We start from the raw sequence: 18024 nt of genomic DNA, 5'->3' as shown, positions 1-18024 counted from the left end.
GGCCGGACCCCGGGCAGCTGGCTGGCCCTGCTGCTGCAGCCGCGCCTGCGATGGGGCCTGCTGTGGAGGCTGCAGCCCGAGACCTTGCTGTGGCTGCGGCTGTGTCTGCGGCTGACGCGATGCTGTTGCCGAGGGCATCTGCCTGGATGGCGGTGGCTGGGACGGCTGTGGCCCTGGGGCTGCCTGCCGGCCCTGCGGCTGCGGTTGGGATTCTAGCTTTGGCTGCAGTGCCACGGGCCCAGGGTGGGCCTGTCGGGAGCCCTTCTTGCTCTCAGAAGAGTGATGGTATGCTGACTGGGCACGGGATGGCTGTGAGTATTCAGCGGAGCTGGGGTACCCAGGCTGACCTTTCTTCTGCACGGCCGGGGCAGGGCTGGGCTGCGGGTGAGGCCGGGCCTCATGGCGACCCACGTCCCGAACGTGTGGTTTGGCAGCCCGCCGGCTTGGCTCCTCGCCGGCGTGGCGGCCCGAGTGCCGCCCGTGGTCACCGTGGTGTCGGTGCTCCTTGGCTGAGGCGTGGCGGCCCGGGCCACCCTCATCGTGTGGCCACAGGCCCTCCTCGGGGGGCTCATCGTAGTCGTGGTAGCTGTGCCTGGCAGGGCCTCGCTTCTGGGAGGAGGAGGAGACTGCATGGCCCCCGTGGTGCCTGAACCGGTCAGAGCGGGCATCCCGGGGCTTATCAAACCAGTCTGTCTCCTCCTGGCCCAGGTGATACGCTTCAGAGACCAAAAACAGAACACGGTCAACCCCCGGGCTGGCCGCAGGGGTCTGGCCCAGCTGAAGCCATGCAAGGAAAACAGAGAGTGGGCCCACAGCCACAAGCGTTAACGCCAGGCCCCCAGCCCCCCCCCACCGCTGAGGCCAGGGCGCGGGTGGAGCAGGAGGAAGGGCAGCCAGCAGCAGGGCCCACCAGGTGAGGCACCAGGCCCGGCCCCGCCGGGACACCTCAGGGCTCAGGACCCCATGGGTAGGCAAGGCCCCCCAGGTGCTGAGCATCCGCAGACATCACCCCCAGCTGCCATTACCTTCGCTGTCGGAAACTACGCAGTGGGAATCATCCAGGATGTAGCCCTCATCACGCTTATATGAGTGGGACCGCGGTCCCTCCTTGACGTGCTCCTGGACATCGGGCATGGAGTGGCTGGAGCAGAATGGTGGGCAGGCGTCCCCGGGGGGAAGGGGGCCCCCAGCAGGGCGGGGCCGCCCCAAGGGGCTGACAGGGCTCTCCTCTTCAGAGGCCTGGCTCCGCATGGGGGGCCGGGTCCGGCCGTGGGCCATGCTCAGAGATGAGGGCTTGGGGCCCGCTTTCTGAAGTCGCTCCACAGCCTCCCGTTCCCGCTCGTATCCCTTGGCCCGGCCCCCAAAGTCATGGCTGGACAGCTTCTCCCCGCTGTATGCAGGTGGCCCCCGGGACCTGCTGCTCCCACCATACACGCGGTCATCCTCCTCCGCTGGGTCCCGGCTGGACACCCCATAATACCGCTGCTGCTCATACACATTCTTCTTGAGCCCATAGGTGATTTCGTCCTGAAACTTCCTTCCCCGAGAAGCCAGGCTACTGCTGACTGCCGAGGAGGGGTAGGAAGCCAGGTCTGACTCCACGTCCTTGGCCTCTTCGATAGGTGAGAACTTGGAGATCTTTTGCTCCATGCCCTGCTTCCGGTGCTTGCTGCGCTTCGAGGGGACGGCAGCTGGGGCCAGGCTCTTAGAGGGGTGCTTGGGCCCGGCAGGGCCTGGACTATACTTGTCCGCTCGAGTGCCGTGTCTGTAGTCACTGTCGCTGTAATAGTGCGTGCTGGCTGGTCGGCCATTGCTCTCCACACCCCGGTGGTGGCCGCTCTTACCACGGGGCTCGTAAGAGTCTTCCTCGGACTCTTCCTCCCCTCTGGTATAGCAGCAGGGCAGTGCGGACCCCTCGAGGATGCCTGGTTCTCCTGGCTCTTTCGCTGGACGCCCACTGCTGCTTGGCCCCAGGGGCTCCAGTCGCTGGCTCTCGGGGGCGGCGGAGGCGCTGTCCTTGGTCAGCTCACTGATGTCGTCGATCATCACGTAGTTCCGGGGGACAGTCTGCTCCAGGCTGGTGTAGTGTGAGTCGGACGAGTAGATGGGGGCTGGGCTCAGGCTCACACCGCCGCGGTCACTGGCCCGTGGCAGCTCGGGAGCCTTGCCCTGTTCGTAGCTGCTGCTGGCGGTGGGGCCAGGGCCGCTGTAGCTGGTTTCCGACGGGGCTGAAGACATGGCCATGACGGGGCTGGCGATCACCTCGTAGTTAGTGGACACTTTCTGCTCCAAGTCGGCCAGTGATGTCTGGCGTGGCTTCTGGTGGGGGGCACGGCTGTCAGCCGGGGCTGGGAAAAGGGTGGTCTGTGTGGTTGGCAGGGGCGTCTGGGCTGTATAATGGCCCGGGGGACGAAACGCTTGCTGGCTGGGCAGGCCAGGCTCAGCGGGGTAACTGGCACCGGGAGGAAAAGCAGGTGCTGGGTATGTGCTGGGACCAGGGTAGGTGGGTGCCTGGTGGGCTGCGAATCCGTTCTGAGTTGGCCCAGCGCTGCCTGCAGGGTACAGTGGCGCTGGAGGTGGGAACCGGGGCGGCTGGAAAGCAGCGGAGCCGGAGGGAGTAGTAGGGGCGGCGGCAGCGGCAGTGACGGGGATCTCCGAGTACTGGCCAGCCGGGGTGGCACAGCCCTGGAGCCGCAGCTGGTTGAGCTCACTGTCCGACAGATAGTCACGATGCTCGCTGAGACCACGCAAGGGTGGGTAGTCCCGGCCACTCCGGTCTTTGGCCAGAGACTCTTTGCGCTGGGTGATGCCCAGTTCCAGGTACTTGAGCTTGGCGTCGATCTCCTTCTCCTCCTCGTCCAGCTCCGCCTGCTTCTTGCGCAGCTTGGTGGACTCATGCTCCACCAGCCGTAGGTCCCGGTCCAGCTCCCGGAGCAGGCTGGCCTTGGTGGCGGGAACAGCGGTGGGCCCCACCAGCCCACGCTGCAGCAGGCTGGCTGCATACAGCTGCGGGGGAGCAGCCTGGCCAGCCAAGGGCAGGTGAGCCTCCTCTGGAGGGGGGCTGGGCAGTGTCCGCTTCACCTTGCGGACCAGGCCGTTGGGCGGCGGCGCCGACACCTGAGACAGAGGGAAGGGCGGGCAGCACTGAGACCCAAGGTGTGGGTGGCTTGTTGGGGCACGGGGTAGAAGAGCCCTGGCCTGGCTGGGGTCAGCGCCCCGGTTCTCCAGGCAGCCTCGAAGCCTGCCCTGCCCACCCAATGGCCTTGGAAGGAGGGCCTGTGATTGTCTTATGGGCCTTTTCCTTCCCAGAGCTCAGGGCAGTGGAAGGGGAGGAAGGAGAAGAGGCCCCTCTGGCTGATGCCCAGTACTAGCCTGGCTCCCAGCGGCTCTGAGAACCCCTGTTCATCTCCAGTGGGCTTATCACCTTCTGCCTCCCACTGAGTGTACTGAGGGCAGGAGAGTACGGGTTTGGCTCTGGGTGTGGGTCTGAGCAGCTGGCAGGGGCCAAGGGCAGCGGAGGGCCATGGACAGGAGTGGAGAGGGTCCTGGGCCCACCAGGTTCCCTGGAGGATCGTGGCCAGGGGTGCGTGCTGACAAGGTCAGGGGCTGCAGGCTCTGAGTCTTTTTTGCCTCCTGCCCTCCTCCTCTCTCAAGTGAAAGGCAGTTCAGCTGCCTGTTCAGTCTCCTCCTCCTGCAGCCCTATGTCACCCTCTGCCAGGCCATGCTCTCCGCCAGGCCCCAGCTTCCTCCACATCCCTGTCAGCCCCCACGCTCTGAGGCTGCCAGACCCCTCGAGGGCCTCTGCGGCCGTACGTCTGGCTCCTTGGCTTCCTGGTGAGGGCGCCCTAACGTGTGCTGCCTGGGGCCCTGCTCACCTGCTCATTCTGGGTTGCCACAAGGTCCACACTGCCAGAAGCTTGGCCCTCCCACTGTCTCTAGCTCCCTGGCCTCTGGGTTTTACAGACCACCCAAATCCCCCAAATACACTGGGGACTGACACTGGACTTCTTACGGTTTATCTTGCCAAGCAACTCTCAACTTGCTTTCAACACGTGTCCTAAAAGAAATGCTAATGTGTCCCTAAACCTCAGGAGGAAGGGTGGCCTTTGAGAGAATGGAACAAATTTCCCTCTTTGAACTCCTCACGCTGTTGTCCATCTCTTGTCATTTTGATCGCACGCTATGAGTGCTCACGGGAGTGCGCCCAGTGCACGGGACCTCTGTGCTGACCCTAGTGTGGAGGCAGGACCCAGCCTCTCTGACCTGCCCTCCCTGCCAGCGCTGACTCCGTATCGCACCCCCTCCCCTCTGGGCTGCATACCCCAGGGCTCTCCTCCACAATCCCACCCATCGAGGCCTCACCTCTCCCCTCTCTGCATCCTACCCAGAGGTACACCTCACAACGCCTCTGGCTCCTGCAGGCTCTCCCCAGGACCACTGTACAGGCACTTCCTTCAGTCCACCAGCCCACATTCTGCCCAGGAGGCTTCCTAAGATACTGATCTCATCCTGTCTCACCTGCCTGAAACATCCAGAAGCTTCAAGGGCCTTTGAGAAAAGCCCTCCCCTCCTGGCCTGGCATTCAAAGACCCTGGTGTCAGGCCCTAGCCATCCCCATCTTCCCAACACGCCACACCCTCTCTCACAGTTCCAGGACATCACTGGCAACTCAAGTCACAGACAAGGAGCCGCTATCTAGGGGAGCGGACAGGTGTGTGAACAGATTCACTGAGGGTTGAATGTGGGCACGGGACAAGATGAGGTATGGGGATGGGCCCTGAAGGGTAGTCCACGGGGCTGGGGCTTTGTGTGGGGCAAGGGGAGCCAGGCTGGAGCTGGAGAGTGGGGAGCAGCTCAGCCAGGTCCATGTTACTCATTTTCCCAGGAAAAATCCAGACAAAAGTTTTACACTTGGAGGGGCACAGGCCGGATGGGAGAGCTGAGGAGGCCACAAGGAGGAAGTGGCAGAGCCTAGGCCAGCTGTGGGCCGTGAAGAGGCAGCTCTAGGGAGGGGCTGAAGCATCCAGCAGGGTCTGGATAGCCTCGGGGGCCCAAGTGTGAGTTTGTCTTGCCCAGGATCACCTTGCTGGGCTGTGGGCTCCACCGGATATGCACCCAATGTGCCTCTGACTCGACTTCTAGCTCTGGGCCTCTGGAGCTGGAGGTGACTCCACCCCCACCCCAGGAGACGCCCCTCCCTGTGGGGGTCCCCAGGCTAGGCCGAGACCCCTGTCCCACCCTGGCCCAGCCCCGGTGCCCATACCTGGCTACCCAGTCCCCCCTGGTGCTGGTAGAGGGGGAACCTCTCTTTGGCAGACTCCTCGGCGGTGGGGCTGAGGGGCTTAGGGTCGGACAGGGAGCGCTGCAGGGTCTTCATGGGGCGCGGCAGCGTCTGCTGGCGGAAAGCGCTGTCAGCTGTGAAGTGCTTCTGGGGACTCACGTGAGCCTTGTTCAGCCTCTCACTGGAAGCAAAGGAGGTGTCCAGGAGCCGGTGTGGGGACAGAGGGGAGACTGGTGAGTAGAGGACCTGGGGGGACTTGGGAGGCTGGCGGCTCACGAGCTGAGACAGGGACTCTGGGGGCAGGTGGGCCTGGTATCCGATCTCCAGGGGATCCGGCTTCTTTTTTTCGAATCTGCCCAGGGGCCCTGGGGTGACGATCTGGATGCCAGGCAGGTAGGGACTGATGGCGGTCGGCCCCATGAACTGCGGCCCGGCCACGCCCTGGGCTTGCCCCTCCGGCTCCGTCTGGCAGGCCAGGCTCTCGCCGCGCCCAGTCTTCTCGGGTGCCGATATGTACCTGACGATCTCCACCTTGGGGTCGGTGACGGCCGTGATGTGGATGGCTGGAGAAACTCGGGGTAGCTGGTCAGGCTCCGTCTGCACGGAACAGTCGCTGATGGTCTGGATGCCCACGCTGCTCGTGGCCCTCGTGGCGGGGGCAGCAGCAGAGGAGGAGGCCGTGGCATCGTGCTTGCTGTCAGAGCCAGAGTCTGAGTGGCGGGAGAGACGGGACCGACGGCGGCGCACAGGCTGCTCCCACTCGGCGCTATCCTCGTCATCGGTCTGCACGCTGCAGTCGGCGCTCCGCCGCGCCCGGCGCCGTCGGGTCAGAAGGTAGCGGCCCTCTCCATCCTCCTCGTCTGTCTGCACACTGCTGTCTGCGATCCTTCTGACCCCACAGGGCTCGGGTGCCGACTCCGGCTCACACACGTCCCGCAGGCGTGGCATGGAGTGCCGCTTCTTGAGGCCACCACTGCGGCCTCCCTCCCACGGCTCCTCCGTCTGCAGCGACATGTCCGAGGCGGAGCTGGGGAGACCGCGGTGTGGCATGGGCTCACGCGGCTGCCCAGACCCCTCGGGCACGGCGATGAAGGCTGCATGGGTCAGGGGTGGCCAATACTGGCCGTTCTGGGCCAGCTCTGGGACGGCCGGGGGCGGCCCTCTGCCAGGTGCCTCGCAGGCCATGGGGAAGGGCGGCTTCTGCCGCTGCTTCTGTTCCTCCAGCTGCTGCTGCAGCTGCTGCTGCAGCTGCTGGATCTGCTCCAGCTGCAGGCGCTGTTGGGCCAGCTGCTCCCGCTGCAGGGCAAACTGCGCCTGCCGCTCCTCCTGCTGCTGCTGCAGCACATGATGCTTGAGGGTCTGCAGCTCCTGCAGCTCCCGCTGCACCAGCAGCTGCTCCTCCTCGCGGTGCCGCTGCAGCTCCACGCGCTCCCGCTCCAGCTCCTCCTGCAGCCGCAGCTGCCGCAGCTTTTCCAGCTCCACCCGCTCTCGCTCCAGCTGCAGCAGCTGCTCCTGCTGCTTCCGCTGCCTCTCCTCCGGCAAGGCATCCTCCTTCTCGAGCCCCGGCCGGCCCAGGGCCCCGCCACCACCGCCAGGAGTGGCCTCTCCCAGCGGCTTCTGGCCCGCCCCCAGGGCTGGGGCTGCTCCCGTCTCCTTGGCGGCAGCAGGGGGTGCTGCGGAAAGGGGTTCTTCCCGAGCAGCCCCAGCAGGCAGCTCTGGCCTGGGGGGGCCCCCAGTCCCTGGGGCCTTGGCAGCAGCCGGCTTCCCCAGGTAGACAGGACCCTCGGTGGGTGGAACACTGGCAGGGGTGGGGAATCTGCTTGGTACAGGGTATCGGTACAGCCCCGTGGGCCCGAGAGGTATGCGCGGGGCAATCACAGGCATGCGCGTCAGGCTGGCAAGCGGCACAGCTGCGACTCCACCGGGTGGGTAAGGCCTGTACATGCCGCCACGCACCATGGGCCGCAGGACTGAGGCAGGCTGCGTGGTGATGGGCAGTGTCGCAGCAATTGGAGTATTGATGGTCGAGTAGATCATGCCATCGGCTGCCCGCACGGTGGCTGTGGATGGCAGCAGCTGTCTGACTGCTGCGGCCTGGCCGGCTGTAGGCCGGTACTGGGCCAGATTTCCAGGACTCCCCTGACCCTCCGGGAAGGTGGGGTTCCCAAGGAGGCCAGGTCTCAGGGGAGCCAGGCCCTGTGGGGCACTGAGCCCGGGCTGGGGCTGATACTGCATGAGGTCGGGGCCCCCACCACCGCTGCCGTGCCTCCCTCCGTACTGGTCCATGGAGTTGAGGGCCGCGCACATACGGCTTATCTCACGCGCCGTGGTGGCGCTGTACTGGGCCAGGCTGGCCTCCTGGAAGCCAGCTGCATCTCCCCGTGGGCCATACCTGTGGTCCGAGTAGATGTTTGACACTGAGCTGTAGCGCCGCATGGGAAGCGGGTGAGTCAAAAGATCTGTGGGGTGACGCAGGTCAGTGAATGAACCGTACTGCAAGCCCTGCCCAAGGTAGCGGCCATCTGCAAAGCCCAGGCTGTAGGAGTGCTTCAGGGAGCTGAGGTCCATGGCCGAGTCTCGCCCTGGGCCCTGGAAGAGCTGCCCAAACCTGTGGGCGTGGTAGTTGAGACCAGCCTCAGCCAGATTGGTGTCGGACATAGAGGAGTACAGCCTGCCGGGGAGGCCCTGTGGGTAGGGCCTCTGCTCTTCGTGGGGGCCGGGTCCCCCGATCACCTGCGCCCGGTAGGTGGGGGGCTCAGGAGGTTCCGGGTCCCGGGGACTGTAGAAGGGGCCGCTGCTTTGGCCAGGTGGGGCAACTTCTGCCACGCTCCTCTCAGGTGCGCTTGGGGCAGCGCGGAAGCTGCCCGTGCAGCTGCTGCCGAAGGGGAACTTGTAGACCATGTCGCAGCACGCCAGCTGGCTCTCAGGCCTCATCCCCGTGAGGTCCAGGGCCCCTGCCGGCTCCTCTGGGAGCAGTGTGCTCACGGTGCCTGCTGCACCTTCGCCCACCTGCACCACCACCGTGTGCGGCTTCCTGGCGCCCGGCAGGGCATGCGACCGCAGCTCTGTAGGGGCAGCCCGATGGGGTTCGGTACCGGGCTCTGGCACTGGGCCCGACTTGAGGCCAACACTCTGGGCCGGGCCCACCTGAGTGATCAAAACGTCCCTTCTGGCCAGAGGTGCTACCTGGTTGGACAGGTTATACCTGGCAAACTTAGTCTCCCGGGGTCTTCCCCGAGGCCCACCACGATATGGTGCGGTCTGGACGGCCTGCTCTACATGCTTGACCTGGGCCAGGCACACTGGGCTCCCTGCACCCTGGCCAAAGTCAACCCGGCTCTGGAAGGGGTCTCCATAGACCACAGGCTGCTTCTGCTGAGCCATGAGCACAGAGGAGGCCATGGTGATGCTCACGGTGGTGGCGGTGCTGAGGAAGGCATGTGTCTGCTCCTGGGCATTGAGGTTGATCACCAGAGGCTGCACAGCAGTTGACTGGCGTCCCGGGATTGGATCCAGAGCCAGGCCGTACTTCCTCGCTTCCACGGCCAGGGAGGTCAGGTCCATGCCCTGGTCGGTGAGGATGATGGGCGTGGGCTTGACGGCGGTGCGAAGGTCTACCACGGCACTGCCTGGGGGCCTGGGGCCGGGCTCAACCCTAGACGTTCCAGGGACGGAGGAGATCCGGCACAAGGAGATGTTCTCGGCAGGCAGGGTGCCCCAGCCATACACTGCCAGGGGCCCATCTGCACCAGCACTGGGTGCCCGTGGGAAGCCAGGGGGCCCAGGCGGCTCAGGGGGCTGAGACCCACTTGGAGGTGTTGTCTGGCTGTAGCTGTGGGTGGTGGGCTGGGTGTCAACAGGTGAGCACACTGGGGAAGTGGAGGCACTGGCATGGACCATCTTGGTCTGGCTGGAGGCATCTGATGCCAGGGTGATAACCATGAATGGGGCATCCTGAGAGGGTTGCTGCCATACCAGGCGAGGTGTGCTGGGTCGGTGTGGCGTTTGTGTGCCCTGAGCCACCGTGGGTGTCGGTGCAGGGGCACCAGGGCTCCGTGGCGTGTCTGGGGCAGGGATCGGGCTTGGCGTCTGTGTAGAGAACTCCGCAGTGGCCCTTGGGCCCAGCTTGCCAGGGGAGAATGTGGGACTCTCTGAGGGAGAAGATGGAGAGAGAGGGGGACTGGAGCTCACAAAGTAGGGATATCCCCGGGAGGTCTGTGGGGGGCCACTCTCACCCTCACTCACGCCCAGGGGCTTCTCTCTGGTAGCCCGCCCACTGACAGCTGGGCCACGGGGGGCCTGGGGTAGCTCCTCAGTTTGAGACCCATAGTTTGCAGTGGCCGGGCTCTGTCCATAGCCATGGCCAGTGAAAGAGGGTGAAGGGCTACGCTCCGAGGCTGCTGGGGAAGTCGGAGCCATGTACCCTCGTGGCAGGCCAGCTGGACCAGGGGTCACAGCCATGGAGGCCGAGGCCCCGAGGCCCTGGGCAAAGCCTATGCCTACTTCCTTGGAGGTGGAGCTGGGGGAGGCAGGAGTGCTGTGAAGCTTGACGGGGTCCTGAGGCTCCTTTGCAAAATGCTGAGTCACACGGACATCAGGGATGACTCGGCCCCCGCTGCTGTCTGAGGTGCTGGAAGTGGCGAAAGACACGGGGGCAGCGAGCTGGGTGGGACTGGTACCAGGGGTGAGTGGGCCACCATTCTGTTTCATCGGGTCCATGTATGCACTCTCGGCGTCCAGAAACTGCTTCTCCTTCTTCTTGTCCTCAGCAAAGGCCAGGTCCCGCGAGGAGGCCTGGTGCATTCGGGCGATGCTCTGAGACGTCTGGAGGATCTCCTGGTACACGGCTGCTCCCAGGCCGGCTGGCGTGCCCTCTGCAGCCGGCTGAGCAACCCCGCCGTAGTCACGGTCTGGGCTGTCCTGGTATTCAAAGGAACCCTGGGCCCGGGGAGCTGTGGGCTGAGGGGGGCCACTGTGGGGCCCGCGGCCCCCTGCCGCCTGGCCCTGTTGCCGCTGGAGCAGCTCGGCCTTCCGCATCATCTCCTCGTAGGCCTCCTCAGCGCTCTTGAGGGGCCGGCCGGAGCTGGGGGTTGTGGCGCTGCCCGAGGGGGTCTCGGTTGGAGAGTAGAGGGACATGAAGGTGGGCAGGTTGTACTCGCTGCCCGACTTGTAGAGGCGGCTGGGGGCCCCCTCCGGGGCCTCAGCCTCCGAGTCGAGGGAAGGTGAGGGCGAGTACTCGGAGCAAGAGGAGCGATGGAGCTCCTCCATCTCGGCCGCCTGCCTCAGCTCCTCCGTGGGCGAGGCGTCCTCGATGGGCGACAGGTTGCTGGGGGGGGTCTTGGAGCGCTCGCGCCGCCGCTGGGCCCGCAGCTCCTCCTTGTCCCGCCGGGTCTTGCGGGCCGTGCTGCGGATGCGCTGCTGCTCCACCTCCCGCATCTTCTCTTGCTCCCGCAGCAGCTCCTCCTCCTCTCGCAGCTCCTCCTCCTCCGAAGAGTCCTCGATGGTGGGCAGCAGGGGCCCGTGCGAGCGGTGCCGGGCCTTGCGCTGCTGCTTGGCCTCCTCCAGCCGCTGCCGGCGGCTGGGGCTGCTGTCGCTGTCCTCCTCCAGCGAGGACAGGGAAGTGGGCGAGGTGCCCGACGTGTAGCTGGGTGTGGAGGCCGGCAGCGTGGATGAGTGCTCCCCGCGGGAGCGGTCCTCAGGCGAGCCCGTCAGGCTCTCCATCTCCAGCTCAGGCTCCCGGTCCAGGCTGGGGTCGGGGCCTGGACCCATGTCCAGCTCATGGCTGTAGCTGCCCGTGCTATTGAGCTCAATGGTCTTGAAGCGGCGGAGCCCGCCATGCAGGGCCCCAGCAGTGCCGTCCACGTCCTCTGCAGGGCCTCCCTCAGACAGCAGCTCCTCATAGCCTGTGGTGGCGTTGTGGGGCAGGCGCCTCTTGGGCAGCGCTCCCGGCTCTTGGCTGGACTCGGGCCGGGGCCGGGGGCCGCCCTTCTGGGAGGCGTGTTTGGCCAGGCCAGGTCCGGCGGGGGCGGCCTCGTCCTCCTCCAGGTTGTCTTCCTCGGCGCTCATCTCCAGGATCTGCCGCCGCATGAACTCCTCGTCAGTCAGGTCTGCCGCCCGGGCCGGGGGCTGGGGCGGGAGCGGGGACAGGCCGCCTTCGCTGCTGTCCTCCACGTAGTCATGCCTCAGCTGGCTCCCGAAGTCGTCAGAGGACTCCGCTGCGTCCTGCTGCTCCCCCCGGTGCCCCCACTCCGTGGAGTCTTCTTCCTCCTCCAGGATCTCCTCCAGCTCCTCATCGGAGTTGAAGGCCTCGGGCATGATGGACAAAGAGCGGGGCCGCCGCTTCTGCTCCTCAGGACTGCCACTCGGCGGCCTGCTCCGCTCACCACTGGGCGCCGGGCCCTGGGCCTCCAGCGAAGGCCGCATGCTGCTCCCTACCTTGTGGAGCTCCGCGGGGCTGGGCGGGCGGGGCCCCGTCACCCCGGCACTGTCCAGCTGCTCCATCTCCTGCCGCACAGTACCAGTGATCTCGCTCTGGGAGCTGGAGATGCCGTCGGAGGAATAGCCTGTGTCGCTGAGGCTCTGTGGGCTCCGAGACAGGTCCTGAGAGTAAGGCTTGCCCCCAGGCTCCTACAGTGGGCAAGAAGCAGATGCTGACTGCCGATGGCAGATGGCTCCTCGGGAAGCCCCAGCCTCTCTGTCAACCCCCGGGGCCCTAGGGAGGGGGTGCCTCCACTCTTGGGGGAATCAGGGCCCGCCACCTACTCCATTGCTCTGGACTTGCATAAGTCACAGGTTCCATGTCAAACCACAAGCATCCCTAGGTTCTCAAAGAGAAGTGTTACTAGATCTAATGGTAGCAAAGATGCAACAAAGCATCTAAAAAGGTGTCAAACACAGGATCAGCCTAGAACTCACAGGCTCCAGGCCCACCATGCCTCATCAAGACGGTCCTGCTGTCCTCTCTGGCCCAAAGAGCCGTCCCAGGTCCACATCCCAGTCCCGCGGGGAGCTAAACCCTTCTCCACACTCCCCTGCCTGAAAGCCAGGACCCCTGGGAATGATGACTGACCTCTGTCTCCCCACCCTTGGGGGCTTCTGGAACAGCCTTGGTGATGGGGGTGGTGGGTTCAGTCCTCCGCAACCCAGCCTTTGCCTTAGGAGTCCCGGGGGGCAGGGTGGTCTCTGGAGGGGGCTTCGGCACAGGCTCGGCTTTAGCTGGGACTCCTGTCTTCTTTTCCTGGGCACTGCTCAGGGTTCTGCTGGGTTCAGAAGCCCTGGCGGGCTTGGCCTGGGGACTGGCCTTGGTGGGCAGGGGACTGGCCTTGGTGGGCAGGGGACTGGCCTTGGTGGGCAGGGGGGTGGCCTTGGCAGGCGGGGGGCCTGATGGCTGGCTCAGCCCCTGAGGCCCTTTCTGCTTTGGAGGGGCTGTTCCAGCTGTATGGTGAGGGGCCCCCGCAGGGGGCTGCTGTGAGGTGGGCAGCGGCAGGGGCGTCGGCTCTCCCAGGCTGCCCTCAAGAAGCCGCTTAGTTTGGCAGTTCAGACAGAGCCACTCGGTTTTCTGTAAGGAAGCGAGAGAGGGTTTTGATGAAAATCACAAAGACACTGAAGTACTTAAAGATGACTTCCGTGACTATGTCTATAAACACAAGGAGGAGAAAGTCTCCCAAAGCACAGCACTACAGGCAAAAGGACTGATGAGGAGCCAAAGACTGATGGGTCTGTTGGTCCCAAATGACAGAGGGCCCCAGCCTTTAGATGCTCGTGTACAGAGTTAAAAAGACAAACCCCAAGGAAGGAGCCCTTCCTTACCCCACAGGAAGCTTTTCACTAGGCTGAAAAGGAGGACCTGTATGAGAAAGGAGGCTACAAAAGCAGCACACTGTCTAGGGAAGAGGGGGGCTGGGGACTCCCCCAGGGTGTGAATAGCTTTGGGAGTGGAGCAGAGTCCCCCAGGAAGGGCCTTTCAGGAAGGGCATCAGGCTGGGAGCACCTCCCAGAAGCACTGCCCCTCCCCAGCCTCCTAATTCTCAGGCCTTGGGCACCATCCTTCTCCATTCCCAAGTAAGTGCTGTGCTGGGAGGGGACCGGCTCTCGGCGCCAGGGGAGGTGGTCTAGGGGAAGTCCTGCTTGGCGTTTGGGGGTGAGGCCGAGCAGTCCCCTTTGCTCACACCCTCCAAACCAACTCACCTTGTCTGAGACCAGTAAAGACCCCCATGCAAAAGCCTCCTCCTGCTCCCCGGGCTCTGGGCTGTTCTGATGGGGACTGTGTGCTGGCTCTGAGGCCAGGGGCCCTGCTCCCTCCAGAGCCGGGCTGGGATCCTCCTCCACCATCAGCCTCTCACTTTCAAGACTACTCTCTTTGTGTCAGTCTCAGTGCTAGGGGCTGGAGACACAGCCGTGACTAAGACAGACACGTGGGCTGGTACACAGTCTTCTTGGAAGCCAGAGCCCAAAGGGGTTGTTCCAAGTATGACATGGACATCAATGGTGAAGTTTCCAGAACCCCAGCAACCAAGTCGAACCCCCCCCCAGGTGCCAGCGTCTGCACAGGGAAGGGTCTGAGCACCTCTGAGCAGGTGATTTCTGTAGCAGCTCAGTGGCGGGAAGGGGATGTCTTCCAAGGGCCTCCTCCAGAGTCAGAGCTCCTCCTTGGCGGGACTTGGGCGGGGAATGAAAGTAACAGGCATCCCAGTGCCTGTTCTCACCCCAGGGGTGCAGAGCCTTGGCACCCCTACTCTCCTGCTCTTACACATGAGGGTGCCCAGACTCCTGGGCTCCTGCCAGCATCAGGATGGGGAGTCAGGGGAACCAGAGGACATGGAACCACAAGGTCAGAGAGCCAGGGACAGGGCCAGAGAGAGCCCTCGGCCCTTACCAGCCCAGAGGACCAGAATCCTTAGCACTCTAACCTCACATACCACCCCTGGGCCCACGACATCCCTGAGTCCACCCAACAGAACCCTGGAAGTATGGTACCTCCAAGATGTCTGCCCTTGGCCTGGCACCTGCAGGCCACCACGGTGGGTGCTGTATCAGTGGTTCTGCCCTGGGCCCCGGCGGAAGGCCAGGCCAGGTGGGTGGCAGGGCCTGGGTGTTGACTGAGGGATAGGTGTACCCCACAGGATTGGGATCCGGGCCTTGAGACTGCTTCCCTGAGACCGGAGCTCCAGCTCTGCCTGGAGGCTGAATTCCACACCCAGGTCCTGAGCAGAGGGGCTCAGCTATGGAGGGGAACCCTTTAGAGGTCTCACATGTCCTCACCCTGCCCCTTGCAGGGCCTGGTTCTGGCACCACTGCTGACTCCCTGGGACCCTGTTGGATTTTCTGTGTGTCCCCCGTACAAACTCCTACAAGGTCATGGGTGCTGGCCCCTGGCTGGGCCATGGGCTCACTTGGTGCCTAGGGAGACTGCTGGGTGGGCTGAGCCAGCATCACCTTGGGTCACAGTGGGAATCCCTCCATGTTGGAGAGAGCTGTGAGGTGGCAAAAAGATCGAGAGGGGTGTCGGCAGAGGCCCAGAGAAAGTTCTAGAAATGAACGAACAGTCCCTTCCCTAGCCCCACGATCAGCATCACGGGGTGAGGATCTGGGCCTGGATGGGGGGCTGGCCCAAGGTAACACTGCCCTGGCTCTCCCTTGGCCCCATGTAGATGGCTATCCAGGTTAGGCCTCTCGAAGCTTGGTCATCTGCCTTGCTCACCTTGGTGATCTGGCAAACCTCTGACCTCCACCTCTGGCTGGCAGACCCAGCCCCAGAAGAAACAGTCCAAATGAAGCAAGGACGCCTTGGAAGGTGGCCAGAATGGAGGCAACAGACTTCATGCCAAGAGCTCAGAGCCAGCCCCTGCAGCAGCCCGCTTACCTGAGCCCAGAGGCCCAGCCCTCAGCAGAGTGTGTTGACTGTGGTCACAGGCTCCCTGGGGCCTTGTTCCTTCCCACACTTTTTCCTCATGGAGGCAGCCAGGCTGCAGAAGGGGCGCCCCAGTTGGCCCTCTTGCTCCTGGCTCTGCTATAGCAGGCAGCGGGGGAGGGAGGTGGGGGAGGCAGAGGCATGTGAGGGAAAAAGCTAAAAATAAACATCTGACCTGGTAGCTGGAGGCCCTTCCCCAGCCCCTTGGGGGTTGGGGGAGAAGGGTATACGGCATTGGGACCATTAGAGGGGGAGCCAGAGGGAGACCTGGCCAAGGCCCAAGTCTTCTGGAGGACGAGGCTGGGATGGGAGGCAGGCCGTGCCTGGGGGTGGGAAGAAGCTGGAACTGCAGCCCTGACTCCTCTGTTCCTGTTGCTCACATCTCTGGCCCTCACTTGCCCCTACTCCACCCCCACCCCTTCACTCCCTGTTCATTCATTCCCTCTCCCCACTTAGTGTCTACCCCTCATTCATTCATTCACTTGCGTGTTCTCTGTCATACTCTCCATCACCCAGGCCCAGCTCTGAGGAGCTGCTTGCTTGCTCTTTTCCTACCCCCTTTGGCAAGTGGGCTGGGGATGATCTGGGACCTGCGGATGGACAACGGGAGGCTCTGATGACCATGTCGGCTTTGCCTCCCTCTCTCCAGTGCCTTTCCGGGGGCAGGAAGGTAGCAGCCCCTGAGGGCAATCACCATCTCATGTGCTTCCCTTCGGATGGAGGTAGGTGGGTTCAAGGCGAGGCAGGGGACGTGAGTTGTCAGAGAGTTGGTAGGGACCCCCTGGCAGGCATGTGAGACCCCTACCTTCCAGAATCACTAGCTGCTGTGCTTCGTGGGCTGAGAGAGCCCAGCGCGGCTGCCCTGGCAGCTGGGCCTCCTCCCCACACTGTGCCGGAATGACCCTGCTGAACACAGTCTCTCTGCAGGTATTGCTGGCCGAGGTGTCCACCTGGTTACAGTGACACTGGGCTGGCTGCCTAGCCCAACGTTATCCCCAGTCCTACTGCCAGACCCAGGACAGCCGACGAGAACTCCTGAGACAAGGATGCCCAGAGGTTAAAAAATAAAAGCCCAAGAGTGGTACACTGGACCACAGGCAAGGCTATCACTGGGCTGCTGTTCCTCTCCTGACTGTGGCCTCTGCCTCTAATAAGAGGAATCCTTGCTGAGAGCCCCAAGGTGTGCCTTCATGGTTGGGCTGCCCTCTACTCACGCTGCAACAACATATGTGTTCGTTCCCTGGGGCCAAACCTGATGAAACAAGGGGCTTGCACTGGCCACGGGCACAATTCACACCCAGGCAGTCGGGGCTGGTAGAGACTTTCTTGTCCCTGCAGAGACTCCCTTTTCAGACACTCTGGTTCCAATCTCCTGGCTGAAGGGGGCTGCCTGTGTGCTGGACCTTACACAGGGTGTGAGGCATGGCATTTCACTGGTTCTCACAGAAACCTAAGAGACAGCGCTATGGCTCCCATTCTGCGTGGAGGAAATGAGGCTCCATGAGATCTATCCCCAGAGGCGGACTGAGGCAGGTATAGAGCAGAGGTAGCCCCTGCCCCCAGCCCCTCCCACATCACAGGTGCCAGGCCCTCTGCCGCGGGAAGGCCTGACTTCTCAAGGCCATGGGTGCTACTTCAGCAATTATAATAAAAGAAGCTGGCGGCATGACTGTAACTATTCTGATTGCACTAATTTCTTCACAAACTCTATTTTGAACCGAAAGCCAATTAAAAATTAAGCCAGAGGGTACTATTATCCTTCAAAAAGATAAATAGGTAAAAAAAATTTGGAATCAACAACTCTTAATTATGAAATGACTCACTAAGTAGCACTATGGTTAATTTTTCGGAGGACATTTCAAAGGGAAAAGAGATCTAGCTTTTCAATGCCGCCTCCATTGTGTGTTCTGGACTCCCTCTGGAGAAAGAAGGTGGAAAGGTTTTTAAGGCTCAGAGATGTTGGGGATGGTCCCCACCCTGGCAGCCCAGACAGGTGGCTGGAGCCACAGCAGGTCTAAGAGGCCTGGAGGGAGCTGGTCTGTCTCCGCCAGGTACCCAGCACGCATGCTGACATGGGTCCCTCTGTTTCACGTTGTGCATAGAGGTGGCTTGATGGGGAGAGACTGCCAAGGCAGACCTAACCCTTGGTCCTGGAGAAGGCTCTCCTCTCTACCTCCTCCTGCCACCTCCCTCCCAGGGAGGGATGTGTCTGGGCCACCTGCTGAGAAACCAAGAGCCTCTTACCAAGAACACACAGGGAAACACAAAACTGCTCCACGAGCCAAGCAGCCATTCGCTGAGACAACACCAAAGATGGCCCAGGGGCTGGTTAAGTCTCACCGAGGACAGGCAACAGCACCGGTGGGAAAGGCAGGGGAGGGGTACACACCAGGCACCAGTCCCTTCCCATCAGCCCCTTGCAAGACCCAAAGCAGGCAGGGCCATGAGAAAGCTCTGATCGTTGTCTGCAGGGAGAGAGGACAAAGGCTTGGAGTAGGGCCGTGGCTACTGGGATGGAGAGATGAGGCCAGAGTCTAGCCAGTGAGAAGGCAGAGCCACAGGGCTTGGGCCATGGAGGATGTTCAGGGGGACAGGGAGCTGAGGATGTCCCAGACTGCCAGCTGGCACCTCCGATGGATGATGGTGGCATGGTCTCATAGTAGGAACCACGGGAAGTGGCATGATGGCTGCCCATCCACACTTCCCCAGGAGCAGCCCCGGGCCCTCTGGGGACAGCAGCTTTAAGCAGCAGAGCCCTGAGGAGAAATAAGTCAGAGAAGCTGGGCAATCTCCGGACTGCTTTAAGGAGCACAGGACCAGGACACCCAGCAGC

The 18024-nt window shown here is 63.1% G+C and overlaps 1 protein-coding gene across 1 annotated transcript in view; it reads right to left on the bottom strand.

The window, feature by feature from the left end:
* Window positions 1–18024, bottom strand: part of BSN (bassoon presynaptic cytomatrix protein) — a 70920-nt gene that overhangs the window by 1250 nt on the left and 51646 nt on the right. The window contains exons 4-7 of the mRNA XM_052643517.1: window positions 12351–12839; window positions 5264–11908; window positions 1026–3117; window positions 1–716 (exon numbers count right to left, since the gene is read on the bottom strand). The exon at window positions 1–716 is cut by the window's left edge and continues 75 nt beyond it. Coding sequence (XP_052499477.1) covers window positions 1–716; window positions 1026–3117; window positions 5264–11908; window positions 12351–12839 — 9942 coding nt within the window. The remainder of the gene's footprint in view (window positions 717–1025; window positions 3118–5263; window positions 11909–12350; window positions 12840–18024) is intronic.

The sequence above is a fragment of the Budorcas taxicolor genome, chromosome 1, assembly GCF_023091745.1.
Source record: "Budorcas taxicolor isolate Tak-1 chromosome 1, Takin1.1, whole genome shotgun sequence".
NCBI lineage: Eukaryota > Metazoa > Chordata > Mammalia > Artiodactyla > Bovidae > Budorcas > Budorcas taxicolor.
This window is presented reverse-complemented; position numbering and strand designations above follow the sequence as displayed.